This window comes from Pararge aegeria, chromosome 8 (assembly GCF_905163445.1).
Source record: "Pararge aegeria chromosome 8, ilParAegt1.1, whole genome shotgun sequence".
Taxonomy (NCBI): Eukaryota; Metazoa; Arthropoda; class Insecta; order Lepidoptera; family Nymphalidae; genus Pararge; species Pararge aegeria.
In genome coordinates, this window is record NC_053187.1 from 11,405,912 (window position 1) to 11,426,418 (window position 20,507).

The 20,507-nt window shown below is 34.3% G+C and overlaps 1 protein-coding gene across 2 annotated transcripts in view; it reads left to right on the forward strand.

The window, feature by feature from the left end:
- Positions 1-20,262, forward strand: part of LOC120625691 (cyclin-G-associated kinase) — a 33,429-nt gene extending 13,167 nt beyond the window's left edge. The window contains exons 6-20 of one of the 2 annotated variants that reach the window (XM_039892825.1): positions 4,106-4,334; positions 4,415-4,532; positions 5,284-5,502; positions 6,298-6,461; positions 6,873-6,956; positions 7,028-7,133; positions 8,035-8,192; positions 8,848-9,056; positions 10,216-10,254; positions 11,226-11,506; positions 12,337-12,496; positions 13,182-13,404; positions 13,908-14,109; positions 14,781-14,942; positions 15,266-20,262. In XM_039892825.1, the coding sequence (XP_039748759.1) occupies positions 4,106-4,334; positions 4,415-4,532; positions 5,284-5,502; positions 6,298-6,461; positions 6,873-6,956; positions 7,028-7,133; positions 8,035-8,192; positions 8,848-9,056; positions 10,216-10,254; positions 11,226-11,506; positions 12,337-12,496; positions 13,182-13,404; positions 13,908-14,109; positions 14,781-14,942; positions 15,266-15,376 (2,465 nt within the window). In that variant the 3' untranslated portion in view covers positions 15,377-20,262. The remainder of the gene's footprint in view (positions 1-4,105; positions 4,335-4,414; positions 4,533-5,283; positions 5,503-6,297; positions 6,462-6,872; positions 6,957-7,027; positions 7,134-8,034; positions 8,193-8,847; positions 9,057-10,215; positions 10,255-11,225; positions 11,507-12,336; positions 12,497-13,181; positions 13,405-13,907; positions 14,110-14,780; positions 14,943-15,265) is intronic. The other variant, XM_039892826.1, reaches the window with a different exon arrangement.
- Positions 20,263-20,507: the final 245 nt, after the last annotated feature.

Here is a 20,507-nt window from a genome sequence, read left to right on the forward strand (position 1 = left end):
TATATATATCATTGACTTCCGCAAAATAATGCCCGCTTCTTTCCATCCAAGTATATCCATTTACATTAGTAACTAAAAAGTACTAGCTGTTGCCCGCGAATCGTACATTCTCCGGGATAAAAAGTAGACTATGTGTTAATCCATGATTAACAACTAATCTAGGTCCATTCAAATTTCAGTAATTTTTGCGTGAAAGAGTAACAACACACACAGACATGTTACGAACTTTCGCAGTTATATTATTAATAGGAAGATAGATTTTTTGTATTTGAACCACTTTTAATAGATTTATTTATTATAATATTTAGATTCAAGTGCAGTATTTCAAATAAAAAACGAATAAAAAACATTTTGATATTGTCTGTAAATACTCTCATTGGGGTCACGTGACTAAAATAACGCCGCACGTTAATAAAAAATTTAAAGTTAATTGTAGTTATTTCTTACAATAGCACAGTGTTTAGCAACTTATGACGTCTTTTCGATTCAACCAATCATGGAACCGTTTAAGGGAACCTTGCTCGGGAAAAAATTATATTATTTTATGGTTCAGAAAAAAAGTACTTTTGTTTTTGCGGATAACTTTAGCTGCCAGGCCATATTTTAAATACAGTGAAATACCTTATCCTAGTTATTGTTATGCAATGCTTATTGATCTTATAAGCATTGCATAACAATAATATATTATTATATGGTTTTGGTGCAGATTTACAGTATATTTTATATTTTATGGGTGCTTCGTGTTATATTTTTCTAACCATTCTTATAATGACCCGGGAAAGATTACGATGCGTAGATTTCTTAAGCACATAACAATACCTAATAAACATAACGGAGAGGGTAGTAAATGCGTTCTTTATCTTTGTTTATTGCCATTTTTGTAAAATCACCACGTCATTTTTAATGCGGTATTTTGCATTACGTGCGTTAAACTTCCCGGTGGTATTTTAGATAAATTTTACGGCTGTAGGCCACAAGGGGGCGTTGCAATGGTTTTTTGATATTTTTTTAATTAACCAATATTCTGAGAAAATTCTTAGCCGTTTTTTATTTGTTTCCTTGCATTGGTGTCATAATCTGACTCCTCAGAGCAGGTTATCAAGGTTTTGGAGCAGGTCTTTAAGGTTTTGGATACATAGGCAACTGCGAAAGTTAGTTCTAGTTGTGAGTTTAATATTTTTAAATTAAAGAATTCAAACGATTTATAAAGGTTGTGAATTACACATTGTATGATAAAAAGTATTTTCCTTATTTGTGCAGCCACTTTTACAACAATAAGAAATAATTTTGATTATACACTTATTTTTAGTCCACTATTATATAACATTGACAAAATGTTTATTTATTTTGCTTCAACATACAATTTGTGAATAGTATAATGTAATATTGTAAAAATAAGGATTTTCATTTTATATTAGTTAGTGTGTGATGTTTTATACTTATCCAAATAAATAATTATAAATGGGACAGTTAAGCGATGCGCTGCAGGAATTTAAATGTGCGTTGACATTTAATGTCGCCATTAAGCCATGTATTAACTAGCAACACTTGATACGCAAATCTTACATACATATAAGATAACATAAGCATACGACATTGTCCAGTGATGGAAAATACACGAGCGTCTTGTTATTTCAGTTCACAACGTTCATACTGCATGAAATGTTAGTACATATACGAGTACGTTTGTGGCACCTTTTCAAAAGTGTGACCTGACAACTTGTACTTCAACTGATTGAATTGTATCAACATATTAAGAATGTGCAATTCCATTTTAATAATATTCGATGTTCCTACAAAGGAGGTGTTTACTTAAAAGTATTCCTCAATAAAGTAGAAAGTTAAATAGTATTTATACGCTTATCTGTTCCGATCACAACTCATCTAAATATATGTTATAAATATGTCACAAGGGTGTAATTATAATAATATTCATATGTGCCATCACAATTTCTAATTACCAATGATTTTTCATTGTTCTTATTCGACGAAATTATATAAGTCGCCTGTGAACTAAACACTTGTTCCTGTGGCGCCACATCGTCGGTGATTGACAACGTTGCAAAAAAGTATCAGCTTCCTACAACATAATAAGTTTGACATGTGCGACGAATGTTGCAGAGTGAATGCATGGTTTAAAACATTATTGTTACTTGAAAGTATTCCTCTATAAAGTAAGCGATGTTATTCTTTTAATTCTTAAGTATTTATAGAAATTTTTGTTATTATAATTTCACAATTCGAATAGAATCGTGCATATATTATAATGCTTAATTCCAAATCTATGCTAGCTAACATACATTCCGTATTAATTTAACCTTTATATGTATACTTACTCGTAATTGTACTGTTCTTTATAATATACATAATATAAAATATCTTAAGAGTGATTACCGAAGGGTATAATATAATCTGATATAAAAAGTTAAATAGGAATTGTTCAAGGTGATATTTATACCTACAAGCTATTTTCATAACAGCCATTGGCGCAATAATCATTGAATTATATCTGAAATTTATATACTTCATCACAAATTTTAGGCCTTAATTTAATAATTGTTAATGTATAACTTATAGACAAGCAATATTTTTGTTACTACTAGTAAATAAGTTAAAAACTTGTATAATACATAATTTACTATTTAATTTTAGAAATAAATATAGAATTAAAATAAATGTGGTTTCTTTTGTAATTTGCTGATGAAAATTGCAGTTTGTCATTCTCATTACCCAGTTTACGTTATACTTTCGGTGCAAAGATTGCAACCATTTATTTTTATCCATATTGTATACATTATTTTCATCGGGTGTACCATAGGTATTCTTGCTTTAGCAATGGTGCTAATTATATTGTATACAAATCTCTGAATTAAACTAAAATCATGAGCCTACAAATAGTGATATCCAATTCAGCAAAAAACAAAGCGAAAAGGATGTGGCTACTTGAAAACCTTTGAATTTAGTTTAGTTTAGGCACCAATGTCAGTATATTTAACAATTGTAAATATTTGAAAAAAAATCCATAAATTATAAGTTCTCGATGCAACAACAAATGAGTAATAATTTATGAAATGTAGTTATTTCAAATAACTATACTGATATGGTATAGAATTTTAGAAATCTATTAAAAATGATAGAATACGATAATTATACACTTTGTTTTAAAATTCAATGTTTTGTGTGTTAACGTTCTGGAACATTATTGCCCAAAACATTGTATGAATGTAACCGCGTGCGGGCTGACAGACTAGAAGCTTTGCCTCCTAAGCCAGATTCACATTAGCGTTGTATTGAATTTCCGAAGCCATATAATTGGCGTGAATAATCTTTTAATATATTTTCTGTGTAAAGTAGATACGTTTTAAAAGTAGATACATAAAACAAATGCAATCAATATATTTTCTTTGCTAGTATATTATGTTTTAATATTTTTAAAACGTACTTTACACTAGAAACTAATAAAAAGATTGTTGTCATTTTCTAAAAGTTTTTTTTCCCTTGAGGAGAAGTCTTTTTTTTCATGAAACTTACAAAGTTTATTCAAGTTAGTTTCTCTGAAAACGTGTAACTCGTACAAAATTTCATGGTAGTCGCATGGGGAGTTAAAGCGTAACAAACTCGCTTTTTTAATATTATCATAGGATATGAACTGGAATGACTATGTTCTCCTTTTTTAACTTGTTGTATAATGTAAATGATCTATTCATTATTTTTTAGTGTAAAGTACGGTATAAATAAAAACAAAATAAAATTTTATTTTACACTAAAAGTATTGTTTACATTATAAGACAATAAAGAAAGAATACATTTTACTTCAGTTACAATCAAAGTCCGAATACAAACAAGAAAAAATGGCATTACAATGAAAATATGCAACTCTTCTGTGGTGCAGCATGAACATGCCGTCATATAAAATGTATATAATATTCTGATTGAATGCTACTTTAACTCGACTAATGTGAATCTAGTAAAAGTTCTTATTGTGACCTGAGCATACTCAATGCGATTAAAGTTTCACAAGGTGAGGCCTTTTGTCAGTTCGGACGTCGTTTAACAGATGGTCAGAACTTCAGGTGACATTTTCTAAAATTTCTTATAATTTCAGCGACCAGGGAAGTGGCACCTACAAGTCAAGAGCCTGCCAATCCTCGGCCGCCGGAACCAACTCGTCCGCCGCCACCCGCCCGGCCGCCCGCCGCCCCGCATTACCACGCCCCGTTGCCACAAGCACCGCCCACTTCTGGAGGTCTATTCTCTTCAATAAAAGATGGCGCTGGAAGTTTTTTGAAAAATTTAAAAGATACCTCTTCTAAAGTAATGCACACCGTCCAACAGTGAGTTTCTGAAATTTTCCATGATTTTTTGTTTACACGAAAAATTGACGATTAATGACCTTTTTTTTCTATAATTTTAGGTCCATAGCGCGTGCTGATTTGGATATAAGCTACATAACTAGTCGCGTAATCGTGATGTCTTATCCTTCGGAATTGTTAGAGAGCGCATATAAAACAAACCATATAGAAGATGTAAAAGTAAGTCTTACCTTCTGGTAATTTTTTCTATTCATCCCACATCAGCAGCTTGTCGTACAAATGTTGTTATAGTTATTTTTAAGTTTAAAAATAATCCACTACCTACGTGTCATATCAAAAGACGAATTTCAAACAAGTAGTTAAATTATTAATTCATCGGTGTTTAAAGGTATGTTTTGTGAAAGGCTTGGTATTACAGCTAATGAAACTAAGAATAAGTAGAACAAGAAAGAGATTTGACGTAAGAAAACTAAATTTGATCTTAGAAATTAAAACTGCATTCAACTCGAGGTAAAATAGTTACAAAATATTTAATCCGAAGTTGGATTGAAGTGTAAAGTTAAATACAACCTGAATCTACGGTTAGGTAAATTTGGAAGTTGTAAAGTTGGGAGGGTTACAAATTATTTAAGAAAATCATGGTTTATGTATTTTGTTTATGAGGATAGGCTATTGCAGTCATTTATTATTTCAGTATTACTTATGGCAACTGCAACATAAGTGCGTTTAGTTAAAAAATTGTATGTGATATAATATTAGGAGAGAGATTATAAGGCTGGATTAGACTTTTCCTTCCGAAACCTTCCGGAAGACTGAATTCGGTCGCTTTGAAAGCTAGAGATCGTTATTCTGTTAAATAAATTATGGGAAAAAATGTATGTTAACTCATTTAACTATCGAAGTTCAATGCAATTCTGTCCAATTGTATATAAAACTGTAATGAGTTTTAAAATAATTATTTCTCGAACAGATGTACTTAGAAAGTCATCACCCAGGCGGTAAATACTGCGTGTATACAGTGCACGACGCGCGCGCACGCTTCCCCCGCCGCCAGCTCGTCACAGATACCTCTTTGTGGCCCACCGAAGAGCACCGGGCCCCATTACTTGCACCGTACTACGCGCTTTTACAGCATATGTATCAGTATTTGGGGAAAGACGATAAATCTGCACTTGTGATCGCTTGCCAGGTAAACACTTCAGCACACGGCTAATCGTGTTTGCTTCTTTAGTAGCCTTAGTACAAGATTTGTTTGCTCGCAACTGAAGAGTCGTTTTTGAGTATGGAAATCCTTGAGCATCTTAGTGATTAGTAAAATAGATCTTATTTGCATTGTATCAAGGCTCAAATTGGCCTACAGTTCTTTTGACAGAACGATTGTAACACAAAAATAAGAAGTAGAGTGTTTGTGACTCTAAAACTTGTCTCATTAGGTCAATTTCACTTTGACGATACATAGTTTGATATGCAAAAACGGCTCTTCAATTGCGAGCGCTCGAACTAAGGATACTGAACTTGTAAAAGACGCGCTATGTTAGATGGCCAGACCGTATGTAAGTGGCACAGTTTTTAGGAATTCAATTACGCTAACGACCCTGAAAGCTAATTCAGCCCAGCCAATTAAAATTTTGGGCATTGTACCTAAACTATTGGTACCTTCATTCATGGCTAATTAAAATAAATCTTATAATTTTAAGAACCAATTTTACGTGACGTCTTAATAAACATATTTTTCCTTTCAATCAGTTCATCTACGCAACTAAGCTTAAATACTTTGGATACGGGTTATGAGTTTTGTAATAGTTTTTGCTAATTAATCTATTATTTCCATCAATATTTTTATTATTTACTTACAAGAGTTTTTACAAATACATATTAATATTAAGTTTCAGTGCAAATGTGTGTTTGTGAATCTTGTTGTATATTTAATGAACAATATATATTTTATTTTTCTATGTTTTCAGTTGATTATTTATTTTTATAGGACGGTAAATCGAGATCCTGTATGTTGCTCTGCGGACTCTTAATGTATGCGAAACTAGTGTCGGTTCCTGAAGACGCCCTTCAGATATTTGGCGTGAAGAGAACACCCATCAACATGCCGCCGAGTCAACTCCGATATTTGTACTATCTTAGCAACATTATTAGGTAATGACATCCTTAACTAAGACGGCAGAAACCCAAATGACGGATAACATATTTTTTCACAATTTCTTCAATATGGGTTTTAAATATAAGGGCTTGACTAGTACAATAATTTACCCTACATTGTAAGGGAATGAGGAATACATATTAACTAACGGAATAAAAACTAAAAAATAGTGCTATTGTATCGGGGGCTATTTATGTTTTTAATTCAATTTCTTGTAAGCACATACATGCAAATGCATTGAGATAAGTAATTCTTATTATATCCTCACAAAAAAAAAAGTTTAATGATTTAACAATATTAGTTATCATGAACGTTTAGCATCTATAGCAAAAATAATGATTACTGGAATTTTCAGATAACTTAAAAGTTTAATATATAATCTGGTGTTTTTCTGTGTTTCGTTTCAGACCAGAACCAATACTCCCTCATTTTAGGCCTGTTTCATTAGTCTCCCTTACCGTGCAACCTGTGCCACTGTTTACCAAAGCAAGGTATGTACTACGAACTTACGAACACGTTCTTATATAACTTTAATAATTATACAAAAATTTTTGCATTTTAGAGATGGTTGCAGACCGTTTCTTGAAGTTTTTAACGAAGACCGACTGATCTCACCTCCTTTAAGAAGTTATGAAAGTATGCATCTATACAATATGGCTGAAGGAAAGGTACAGTATGTGTCAGTAGTAAATTTTTGCTTTCGCGCACATTCTTAAATATACAAGTAGGTTGGAAATTAAATTTGCTTCCTTTTGCGTTTTGTATCCCAAAGGCAAACAATAGTTGTATGAAACAGCTGCTGTAGTCTAACATTTCCCTAGAGATGACAACTTGAACTATTATTGATAAGTAACTCATTTTGGTTAGTATCGGGGTATGTGACTAAACAAGGTAAAAATAATATCGTGCGAAATTGAAAGCTTTTCCATTTTTCATTCTTTTTTTTTATTAGGGGTTTTATTAATATTAAAAATCAATCAAGCTTTATGAATATTAACTACGTTTGTTTAGGACTTAAGAGGGTAGACTCTTCCTAGCAGACTCGTCTGAACTAGATATGACCTGTAGCACTTTATAGAACACTTGTCGCATGACGACTGCTCCGAGCGGCCGTACCACTAGGCGTGAGCGAACGAGCTGCTGGGAGTCATACATTTCTGTTTTTCACAACGGCGTACACTAGTTGAGCGTAAGGAGCAGTCTTGTTTAAAAATTTCAAAAAAATTGCTAATTGTTACAAATGTTTCGCTAAAATTCGTTATGAGTCTCGTTCGCGGCGACAAGGCGACGCGTGCACAACATTTCTAATGTCTTGTTATGAAGATTATTATGATTTCTTCAAAATAGTTGAACAGGTACATACCACGATAATATTTTGAGATTTGTCTATATTTACCTTTAATGTACATGGACAGTGGTCCTGTCGCGATCACGATCCATGTAGCTGTAAAATGTTGATCTCAAAAATCTTATTTGATAATTTCTACTATGGTGCAAGTGTATTTTCAAATAAGAAGGAATTTCGAAATTTTATTTGTAGTAATTGTAATATTTTGCGTATCACTTCAGGTAACTCTTCAGTTGGACAGTACTGTGGTGGGTGACGTGACGGTGGTGCTATACCATGCCAGACAGCAGTTGGGTCGTTTGCAACGCGTCCCTATGCTAACGGTCGCTTTCCACACCGGCTTTCTGCGCTACGACCAGCATGTCATCAAGTTCACTAGGTACGTGCGGAAAAGAGTTGCTGATTTTTTTTCTTAACGTTTTGACTGCCTCTTACACCTAGCTCTGGTGTGAAGCGGAATCTTGAACACGTACCCGTCGCGCCTCCACGCGTTATGCTACAAGTTACATTTTTCTGAGCCAGTACACTGTGGACTGGAGAAAGTTGATTTTGTAGAAAGTGGGAATTTACTGTACAATATAATTGCTTAAATCGGGGCACCAGACTCGCGTTTTGAACTGTTTATGGGCAGTTTAACTTTTAAGCGATGTTAGAGAAAAAGTTTTAGTTAGGAAATAAAGATTCTTCTCCCCGTGTTTAAATACAACTGTCTAAATGAATTGCTAGAAGATTAGGTTCTATTGAGGATGTAAGTAAGACAACGGCTAGGTTGCAGCGACAGTTAAAAGTTTTAACGGGCTTTGTTATGTTCCACGATAGAAAAATGTCTTCGGATTATTCTAAACGTGTATTTGCCCACATAGACAACGAGGCATCGTTGATTGCGTCATACAATCTTTCATTATAAAAAAGATTTGAAGTTGAATACTAAAATGTAATTTGACCGAATATAAATAAAATTAAATTTAGTATATAGTCTATAGTTAAATCAAAACTACGACGACATATTCTATAAGTCCATAATATTATTTCAGATCAGAAATCGATGGCATAGACGAATCAAGTGCAGTGAACGATCATTTTTCTTCCAATGTGACCGTAGTTATCAGTCTCGTGGTTCAAAACGGGGAACGACGTAAGCCACGCAGCGATATCTGGGAGGAAGATCATTCCTTCCCCATACGGACGCCGGACGTTCTGTTCTCTACTTCACTGGAGAGAGATGAGACCATAGACAACTTTGGTATGTTAAATTCAGAGAAAGAAAACTTTATTTATTTATGGTTCCTTAAATAAATAACTTTATTTATTTACGGTTCCTTAAATAAATAAAGTTCCCAAATATATAACACCTCTGCTTTCCGTCTGTCTGCTAGCGGACTTTATATTTTTCACAGAATGTGTATTTCTACTGCCGCTATAATAAATCCATACCTAATATTATAAATCCGAAAGGGTGTTTGTTTATTTACTTTACGCCCTAACTAAGCAACTAATCGATTTTTGGCATAGTTGGAAAGAGTAGAGTAACATAAGCTACTTTTTATCCTAGGGAAGCAAACGTTTTTACAAATTTCATGAGAACCGTTACAAGCGCGAACGAAGAACGCGGGCAACATTAGTAGTAAAAAAAAAGTTTAAAAAAAAAAAGCTCTAAAGTGCGGCTACTTTATCCGCAGACCAAAAGCAAGCAAACAAATTACAGGTTGGGAATATTTTAAATTGGGTTAGGTTAGGTTATTTTAGTATTTTGAAAACTAAAATTTTGTTTACCCCTTCACTAAGCGAACGGCTTGTCATTTTTTTGTTTACATATTAAGTCCGCGGGTAAATTGGCCGCACTTTACATACAAGAAACTTGTTTATTTGGTGTACTTTGCTAGATCATAATAATTTTAATAGTATGTAAATTTTCATATAGCTCTTCGATACGGAACTCTTCGTATGCCCATCCAATATGCGCCTAGCTAGACTTTTCAGATTTAATAATAAAATACTAAAAAGTATGATATTTGTTTTCTAAAGTTAATAAAGATTGCCAAGTATAATTTTGGTCCCTGGGATTGGTATCTTTGTCTACGTGATCAAGCAAACTAATAATTTGATACACAGTGTATACTCTGTTCCACAAATATACAGTGTTTTTCTTGTTATTATTCATACAAGAATAAGAGAGACTTACCGTGCCAAATTATAGGCTTGCAAAATATTGAGAACTTAAAAAAAAAATGGTGTTATTTTATTAATGCTAATTTCACTCAGCAATGTGATGTTGTAACTCATAAAACATTATAACAAGGATGGCACTTAAATTTACTGTCAATGCTAATTTGATGTATTGTTGTATTCCATATGTATTATAAGTATTTAATTGAAAACATTATGTTTATGTATTTATGCAGCTAGTCTACGAAGCAATCCAACATCCATGCCCTCCACAAGTATGTTACTTATGTATTTGTGTGTTGATCTAGATATAGTGTGTATTAATTTCTTCTTAACATTATTTTTTTAAGTTATTGTTTTTTTTAAAGCATCATAATGTTTTTGTTTTCTTTAAAACATCAAACGGCTTCTTCGACTTTACGTTTTAGTTAATACATATTTTCTAATACGTAGTTGTGTTATTTTCTAGCTTCTATTATTCGGTTATGACGTCATTACAATATAAATACAAATTCTTGCACTTTTTGGACACTTTAGTTAAATCCGTTTGATTTTTATGGATGTTGTTGTCTTTTTATGTAATAGACATTCAAATATATTAACTGCCTACTAAGGATCCTAATTTGAAGTGGATGATGTAAACACGTCTAATTTGTGTTAATTTTTCAAGCTGGACGTCACTTATTGCAATTAAAATCGAATTTATTTGGCCGCCGTTAGCGATGCTTTTATCGCATGCGGTTTTATTTTCATTTTGCTTTTTACAGTTCGGCTTCAGATTTCGTGAAGATATCCTCGTGCGTTATTTATGCGATTTATTATAATCGACTTTAAAAGAATATCTACAACGAAAATTTTTATTTTTATATAAAGTATCGGTAAAAAATATTTACGTACATAACCTATTAAAAAAATATAATATCATAACCGATTTTATTGTCTGATTCATCAGAGAACGTTACAAAATAACGTAATAACGCAAAAATAACGTATAAACTTTACCAAGTATACGAAACTTGATATGTCAAAAGAATAGAGAAGATTTAGATGTCAATGTGACATCTAAATCTAAAGAGTGTGTGAAGTAAATAGTGGACCCGCATTGCTACGAATCTCTGGAGGCGGTAATCTCGCAATCTTTTTCTTCAATTTATATGTATTCAAAAGTCCCGTTTGACTGCAAAGATCGCGAGATTCATAAACTCTGTCGGATTGTTCAATAGTGTCACCCTTCATCGTTTAACAGTCACCACAGACTATCCACCAAGGGAGCCCGAAAAGCGACCCCAGCGCCCAGCGCCGCCTGCCCCTCACCGCCCCCCGCCGCCACATAGAGACACTCAAACACCACCCGCTACGAATACAGCGGACTTTTTAAATATCGCCTCCGAGAAACAATCTCAACAGAAACCAGCTAGTGAAAAATTGAAGAGTGGAGACTCGTTTGACTTTTTCGGAATGATGGAGAAGCCTACTGAGGAATCTTTCGGTGACTTCCTCAGTAACAAAGCCACGGATAATCCACAGGTATTTACAAATAAGGCCGGGGACGGTTAATCAAATCTACACTAATTTTCTATTTCTATTATGTATTTTAAAGTTTAGTCAACATTTTGTACTATTAGATTTCCTTTCTCTTTCTCTTAAACAGATTTTTTAGGCGTTCAGGTACGTGGAGTTATATATGGTACTAAATTACATCCAATTCATGGTCGTGATGCGAGTCTATTTTGTCTATGTAGTCTAGAGCAGTGTAAGCTTGCAAAGTTAAAGTTATGACGAAAAACAACCAACAATGATATTTTTGTTAAAGAGACTTCTCACGCGTTAAAGTCACTTCGAAATTTAATTAAAATCTTTGATAACCAAAGATGGTTGCCATGTTTTATTTGGCCACTAAGCCACGACAGATATGTATTTTTATACAACATTTGCCGGCCGCATGTATTTAACCAGTACAGCAATTTCGAATCTCGAAAAAGGCGGTCAAAATAATGCTCAAATTTCCAAAATAAGCAATGTTTGAGACTAAACATAACTTTGTTGTAGCGTAAATATGGCATATTTGTATAGAGATGTCGAATTATGTGATGACTTGGTCCTCCAATATAATGACAGGTTTACCTTAACGCATGGATGTGACGTTTCAGTACATAGGTGATAAGTTTTATTGAATTGACAGAACATGAAAATTTAAACTAAAGCTACAGATAGTATATGCATGTTTTTAAATATCACTAATGTTAAAAATTATGCGTGTATGATATTAATATAAAATATTCATAAACTCCTTATGAAATATTGTTGTTCAAAATCCTCGGCAAGGGAAGGAGGTTTTAATACGATATAATTTTCAGCCGTTTTCGTCTGAGTCTATCTTCGGTGACCTACCAGCGCCACCAACTACCGCGTCAAGCAAAGTTAATTCGAGCGACCCTCTCACTTTTGATCCATTCGGTTTAAACGATCCGCTGCCCAAGCAAGAGCCATTACTTGCTCCGCTGATCAAAGAAGATGGTAAGCTTATTATTTAGATTTACTTTATATCTCCTTCAAATCATCGATAAACGTTCCGTTATCGGTATTATGTTTTGTTTTATGTTAAAAAAATGTTTGTACCTTATAAAGTTTTTGTGTCTAGCATTTAATTTTACAAGGATTTAACGATCAAGAAAGAGATTAAACTGAATGGACAACAGCAAATAACTCGCAGTTATCGCAAGGGTTTACTAGAAAGTAAACACTCAACCATCGGCAGTAGGTATAAAATGTAGCAGGGCGCTTGGAAACCGAGTAGATTTTATTATAAGTTTACAAAAGTTATCACCATCATCACTACAATGTTAAAATTTATACACATCGAAAGTTCCTTCTAAAGGACCATTTGAATAACTACTTACACTTGACTATTTTTAAAATACATTTTCTATTGTAACTAGATTATCTCATTCGTCGTTCGTCAAGTCGCATTGCATTCGTCCAATGAAAACAGTAGCACGAGTAGCCGAGACAGTTTGAAGCGAAAGCGAAGCCAATTAAATGCTCTGCGATCTCTGTCTGCTGTCATCCTCATTTTTTCGTCACCAGCAATCGCTTTACAATGGCTTCTTTTTTGCGGTGCGTTTTGAGTTGCTGCCTAGCTCGGTTTTTGTGACTCTGCTCGTTACGTGTAATCAACTTATTAAGAACAAGATTATTTTAGTGCGACCTCAAACCATTCCAACGGAGCAAGTCCAGAACAAGCGGGACCCGTTCGCGGATCTCGGTATGTTGGGCGCCGGGCTACCGGCCACAACTCCCGTTGCAACGCCTCTAGTCACGCCTATGGCGACCCCCATGGTGACCCCTAGAGACTCTCCCGCGCACACTCCTGCGCATCAGCCTCATACGCCCGCCAGGTCACCGGCTCATCAACCTGACTATAGGTATGTACAGCACATCTATAAATGTGAAAGTGCTTTCTTTTGCTGTCAGTACCGACAACAGAAAACATCTTGATGAAATTTTCAATGGCATCTTGAAAACGGACTTAGGATGCTACGAGGCGGAAGGTTTAAACCCGGATAAATGAAATTCTAAATAGTTTCAGGGGCATTTTTAAGCGCAAGGGTCTTTTATGCAAGTTTAGTACGTCTCGTACACAGGCCATAACTTCACAAGTGTATTTTATGCAAGTATAATATAAAAAAAACACTTGTTCCTATTGAGTATGTACCTACCTTAATTAAAAAGGGAAACTAATCAAATCCAGTACAATTCTATCTGATTCGTGCTCAGCAGAATAACTCTGCATTTAAACCGAGCTATTCGGTCGAGTACGCGTAATTAAAAAATGGCCAAGTATACATAGACATATACCTAAAATTATAACTTCAATCACATTCTTAGTTTGTAGGTGAACTAACGTTCGTATTAACTTTTCACACAGCCGAACACACTTTGAAACAGCAAAGACGCCAGCCGGCCAAGAAGAAAAGGGTAAGAAATCTACGGACGTATTCGGCGATCTTTTGGGCAGCCAAGGATATGAGTTTGCTAAGCGCGAATCTGGGCCCAGAACAATGAACGCCATGAGGAAAGAAGAGATGGTTAAGGAAATGGATCCGGATAAATTGAAGATTCATGAATGGGTAAAGAACATTAATTTTCAATAATCTTAAAATAAAAATGACTTTTTTAAAACATGTTAGCGACATTGTTATACTTTCGCCCCGTATAGTTTCTTCTTAAAATACAATTCGATTAATGAGAAAAATAGAGTTTGAAGTATAGTTTTTCCAAACTAAAGAATTCTCGACTAAGGCGTCATTACTCATTTTTGGTGTTTTTGCCCTGAAAAAATACTGCGTATTTATATAATACACATTTCTCGAAAAGAAACATGATATAATAAAATTGTTGTGCTTCTTTGCACTAATATATTGGGTAAGTTTTCGTAGTAGTTTTCGTAGCCAAATTTCCATTACACCAAGGACTTTCTCTGTTTTTGCTGTTTGCTCGATACAAATATTTGTATATAACAATAAAAACATGGTTAACAAACTTTTTTTTTTTTTTTTTATTTCATGAGACTTACTTTCGTTTGTCTTTTTATATGACTTTCGCTTATTCTGTCTTACTATTTCTCAGACTTTTGATAATAATTATTTGGTAAAAGAAGAACCTCTTATACTATTTAGAACCCAATTCAAACACTCAAAACTTTTTTTAGAAGAATGTGAATGCGGTGCGAAAAAGTTTATGAGATTCCAATGTTGTTGTTTTAATGATATCGATGATGGAAAACTTAAATTATTGACAGACGGAGGGCAAGAAGGCGAATATCCGTGCGCTTCTGTGCTCTCTACACACTGTGGTCTGGGAAGACTGTCGCTGGTCGCGAGTGGATATGTCACAGCTGGTATCGCCCGCTGATGTCAAGCGCAGCTACCGGAAAGCTTGTCTCGCCGTACATCCGGACAAGGTAACTTTTTATTTTCTACCCGACTATAGTAAGGGGGTCTATGATTTTGACCGGTATGCGTGTAAATGTATGTTCAAATGTTCCTTGATAACATAATCCTTAGCAATATTATTAATATGAAACTGTGTTTGTTTTTTCTCCACTCTTTAACTAAGTAATCAATCAACCTGGTTTTGGTCAAAAAAGTAACGAAACACATAAACTAATTAAAGTATTAAGTTTTATTTTGTCAATGGGTAACCTGCTCAGATCTGTGATGCGGTAGGTACCTACTTATACTGCAAGTATATTTTTTAACATTGATTTTTTTATTTTACTTATAGCAAATGGGCACACCGAATGAGAATTTAGCGAAAATGATATTCATGGAGATGAACAACGCGTGGAGCGACTTTGAGAACGACGCCAAACAACAAAACCTGTTCCAGGCATAATCTTATCGTAAGGAGTTCCCATTGCAATCGTAGCTCTTTTATTTCGATCACTAATGAAATGTTTTTTTTTTTACACAAAGACGTCAGCAGCAAATTGTTCGGCAAATGACAGTGCGGTCAGCTGTATGCTATGTTATAAAAAATAAGCTTTATTTGCTATACTTCGCGTAAAGCTGGAGAATCTGTATGATGTAATAATGTATAATTTCTTCTATACTCCACACCAAACAGATCTTCGGCAATGTGACTGCTTCTATCAACGTCAAATTCAATGTATGCTATATGGCTTTACAGTGCAACCTCGATATTATTAATTCATTGAATCCAGTTTCTGTTGAGGTTTGGTTGGTCCCATTTTTTTAATACTTAGTTAAAAAAATGTTTTATTTACCTCAACATTGTTCTTGGTAGTTGGCAAGGTTTTGGTTTGGCAACCTTTGTTAATTAGAGGTATTTACACTTTTGTTCATAATTGTAAAGGTTTATCTCACATTGATTATAATGGACATTTTTGTTTTTACTAAGAATTTGTTTAATCGAGAAAGTCATTACATTATATTAAGGACTGCACTGTATTATCGGACGAATATTGGTAGGTAATAACAATAAATACTTCATATTTCGCTATGTACTTATATAAATTAGGCTGAACCGCACTGGACGAAACTGCGCTATTTAAGGATCTTTATATGAAACTAGTTCTACCCGCGTATGCTTCCTTACTAATGTTATAAGTGTATTTTCTGCTGTGCGAAAGCAATCCAGACGATCAAACTCACTTCCGAAAGAAGTACTAAAGGTATATAAAATGTATCGAAGTTATTATAATAACGAGATAAAATAAAATGCACAATAGATGTCTTCAAATGATGATGATGCGTTCTCTTACACTATCATATTATGATTGTGCCTGCATTTCAAGCACCCATAGTTTTTCCGTTTCGTACGTTTTCTTATCGCCGCCGCTACCACATGGTTGCTGGGTCTTCGCAGGTCGATTAACTGCAGTACCCGTGCTGTTGCTCATATTAATGTATGCCATTTCGATATATTTTTTATCCTTGTTAACCTGCTGCTACCGCAGGTTCGTGTGCTATACAGCTTCAGCGATCTTCTCCCCTTGGCCTTCTTCCGATTTTCTTAGGAAAGGCGGCCCGTGGAACCATCTGTGGTTCGCATTAAAGTTGCTCGGCGTTTCTCTTGTCACGTCGGCTACATTTTCCTTAGCAGACATTTCATTCCATTTCCGCTAGCCTGTGCGCTACCGACGTCTTGAAGGTACGCGGCTCCGATCGGCTACACTAGTCAGTACGTGAATCTGACCAATAGATTTTCCTTGAGAATTCGAAGTCGTGTTCCTCTTAGGTTCTTTTTGCTGTGCGCCCAGAGCAGCTTGCAGTTCTAGCCGAAGTATAGAAGTGGCCTTCAGTGGAGCAACTCGACTTCTCGCGGTGGTCAAGGCGACGTGCGTTGATCCGTCGGCTCGTTCCATACGTACGAAGATCGCGGTTGAGTAAGCTTCGTGACTTGCATCTATGAACACGTACAGCTGTCCTTCGACGATCGTCGACTCAACATTATATACGCAGAGTATCTATAGCTCGAAGTTTATTTAGCCAAGATGTCCACCTTAGTTGTAGCTTCTCCGGGTTTATCCCAACCGGTTCCATGTTTCGATTTTTCTTGCATTAACTTCTTCGCCAGCGTGATGAGCGGCGAGATTAGACCTAGTGGGTCCAAAAGAGACATGATGACACTCAGGGCTTCTCACTTCGTTGGTGATCGCGTGTATTCGTGGATTCGTCTTCTCTATGTTCAACCGGAACCGTGGTTCTTCTCCGCATTGGCGCCGCATATAGGTACGAACCGCATGACGATACTGATTGTAGCATGTCGTTCAGGCTCCAATTTTGGAAACCGCATCTTTATATGACCTCGCACCGCACCACCGAAAATATAAATATGAACCGCGTGCTGCCCCCGCGCCACCTCTGTAGAGCACTTTTGCCGCGTAAACATGCATCTATTCTTAAATTAATATGTTATTTCTATTATTATTATTTTAAACTATCATTTTCACCAGTTGTTTTCCTAATACTTACAAAATTAATTATGTCAAGGTTTCCTAGTGTTTATTAACTTTATGTACCTCTTAGGTCTTAAATATCTAAAATCGGTCAGATGGCCCGGCAGAACGTTAATTTTAAGAAATGAACTGCTTATTTTATCGATAGCAAGCTCTATTGCTAAGTTATAAATTTTATAAATATTAATCCTAAGATGTACTTTCTACGTGGTTGTAGGCATTTATCGTAGTCATCTACCTAAACCGAAAACATAAATGTATATACAGTTAATATTAATTTAGATTTTTCTTCAGAAAGTTATAAAGAATTCAAATAACGTTTTCTCTAATAACTCGATTCTGATTGGTCAAGAGCCCTTTGCTTACTCGTTAGCGACATCTCTGCCTACGACCTTGCGCTGCGAGGGGTTTGTCATGCTGCCATGCACAATGTTATTATCGAGAAAGCCATAATAATGTATTGTATTAAAGCGAAAGTATGTCTTTTTTATTATAGCATAGATAATATACATAAATTAAATAAACATTAACGTATTAACGCGGTGAACAGTGTCCTTATATTATGATAAGCATCCTTCAAAGCTTGATTACCGAATTAGTTAGATATTTGCAATCCGATAGGCATTTTTCTCCTTCGAATAATTTTATCAAGATCTCTTACTAATTGGTGCGCGGGAGAGTTTGCGGTTTCCTGAACGCATAATATAGATCCTACCTTTTATGAAGGCTTATATAAAAACGATAAAAGTTTTCTATTGCCAGACATATTAAAAGTCATTACCCTTTAGAAAGTTCAGAAATATGTGAAAACGTTACTAGTAACATCGCTACTTTTATACGATGAACAGCAATTTCAAAATATTTACATTCATTCATACAATTAGTTTTAATATTGTGATGATAGATTATTCTTTTGCAAAGCCAGAACGTGTGTTTACAGAGATATCTTGCTTTAACGACGAGATCTAAAAATATCGTGCCATAAATCAATGAGTTGTGGAGGATATAGAGACAACCCTTATCACCTATCCGCGTCAAATCTGAAAACTACACATTTAGTCACACAGTCTATAGTTAGTTGTCAGTCTCGAATTGATTCCTGGTTTAGTTAATATTTTATTCTTAATATTGGTCTGCGATCAGGTTAAGCCATCGATCGCAGTCATTTTCATCATTTATGGTTTCGCAGTGATCACGGTATCTAAGCTTTTGAGCAGCGTAGTGGCTTGTGGCTTTATACTAAGGGAGACCTGTGCCCAGATGTGGGCTTCGATTAAGCTACCGGCATTAGGTTAGGTGCTTAGAACTTTCTTGCAGAATATTCGATGGTAAAAACTATTTAAGCACTAAACTAAACTACCGTGCTGTTAACGTTATCCGCGTTTTATTATGAATATGAATTTGGAAGTCAGTAGCTTAGTTAGTTATTTTAAAAACACATATATATTTATTTATTTTTGTAGATTATGTTTGAGAAAAGGGATTAATCCTTTTTGCTCTTCAATGTAATAATCGCGACTAAACCATTATAATATTATTTATGTATATATACATCATAAGAAATTCTATACATTTACTATACGGCTGTTTGTTAGAATAAATATATTTATATTTTGACTTTAATGAACAATGTTTTACTTATTCGTTATAGACAAAGTCTGAAATAGTACTTACAAGGTAATTGATCGTTTGTTTGTAATTTTTGGCTTTAAGGGTTTAGTATTAGTGTAGCAAATCACACATCAACACGATTTATTGAAACGGTGGAGTTATTAAAGTTTCTCATACTAATTTAAGAATACAATAAAGAAAGATTTTTCAGTAGGATCATACCTAAGTATTTATTATATTGTAATCCGAGCGTAATGGAAATGGGTAGTTAATGATATTTGTATACATTAAGCTCTTATTGTTAAGTTTCCACATTCCTGGTGATGTAAATCGGAATAGGAGTTCATTAATGTAACGCTACGTTGTCAGATATTTATAACGTTATAAGCTTCTGAATATGGCTCTTAAACATAATTATTATTGCCATCTTCAATTAATAAGGAACTAGATATTTAATCTCATACAGAATTAGCAGAAAGCATTTGTTTTTATTTTTGTCGATGTTTTTCAGTTTAGCGTATATATCTTATAATATGTATGTCCTCATTTAAATTTAGATTTCGTCAGTTAAATTGTTAAAAATGCAATAAAAAATTAAATAAAAAAAAAATTTTGGACTTTAAGCCACGAACGCATTGGTTTTTTCACTAGCCAACTAACGAAAATCGGCTATAAAATCGTGAGTTAATTTATACGAAAGGTGTGAATTAACTCACGATTTTATAGCGGACAGTTTGACGACTGCAACAAGTATATTATTCATCGAAGATTGGCTGTAATGTAACAGCTTAGCACACTTAGACAACCAGTGTGAGTGGTTTATATTCCTCATAAGGTATATTTGACAGTTAATTTTTTTACTAGTAAAATGAAATTTTCACATATAGGTGTAAAGCTTATTTACTAAATATATTTTAAAGATTCCTTTATTATTCTTTAATTGAAATGTATTTAAAGTATTGCAATGTCATTAATAGAAAATTCTTACTGAACTTTTTCGTTGAGCCAGTGCAAGTTGTTCCTAGATATTTTAAATAGCCGCTTTTACTAGGGCCTAAAAACGAAGTATTATTGAACCTTGTTAAATTTAACATTTTATTTGTGTGTATATTTTGCTTGAATATTGATAACTTGTATATGTTCTGGTCATTAACGAAATGTTCGAAAAAATAAATGAATATGGCATGTATTTGGAGTTTTCATTCTTACTTATCCTTACTAATATTATAAAATGCGAAAGTGTGTTTGTATGTTTGCCTTTCCTCTACTTCCTAACGAAACAAACACTCAATTTGGACGGAGGGTAAAATAGGCAACTTTTTATCAACATCCCAGGAAAACACTAAATATTATAAATTTTATCAAAACTGTTCCCGCGGGATTCGTAAGAAACGTTACTAAACGTGGACGGAGAGCGTGGGCAACAAGCTAGTA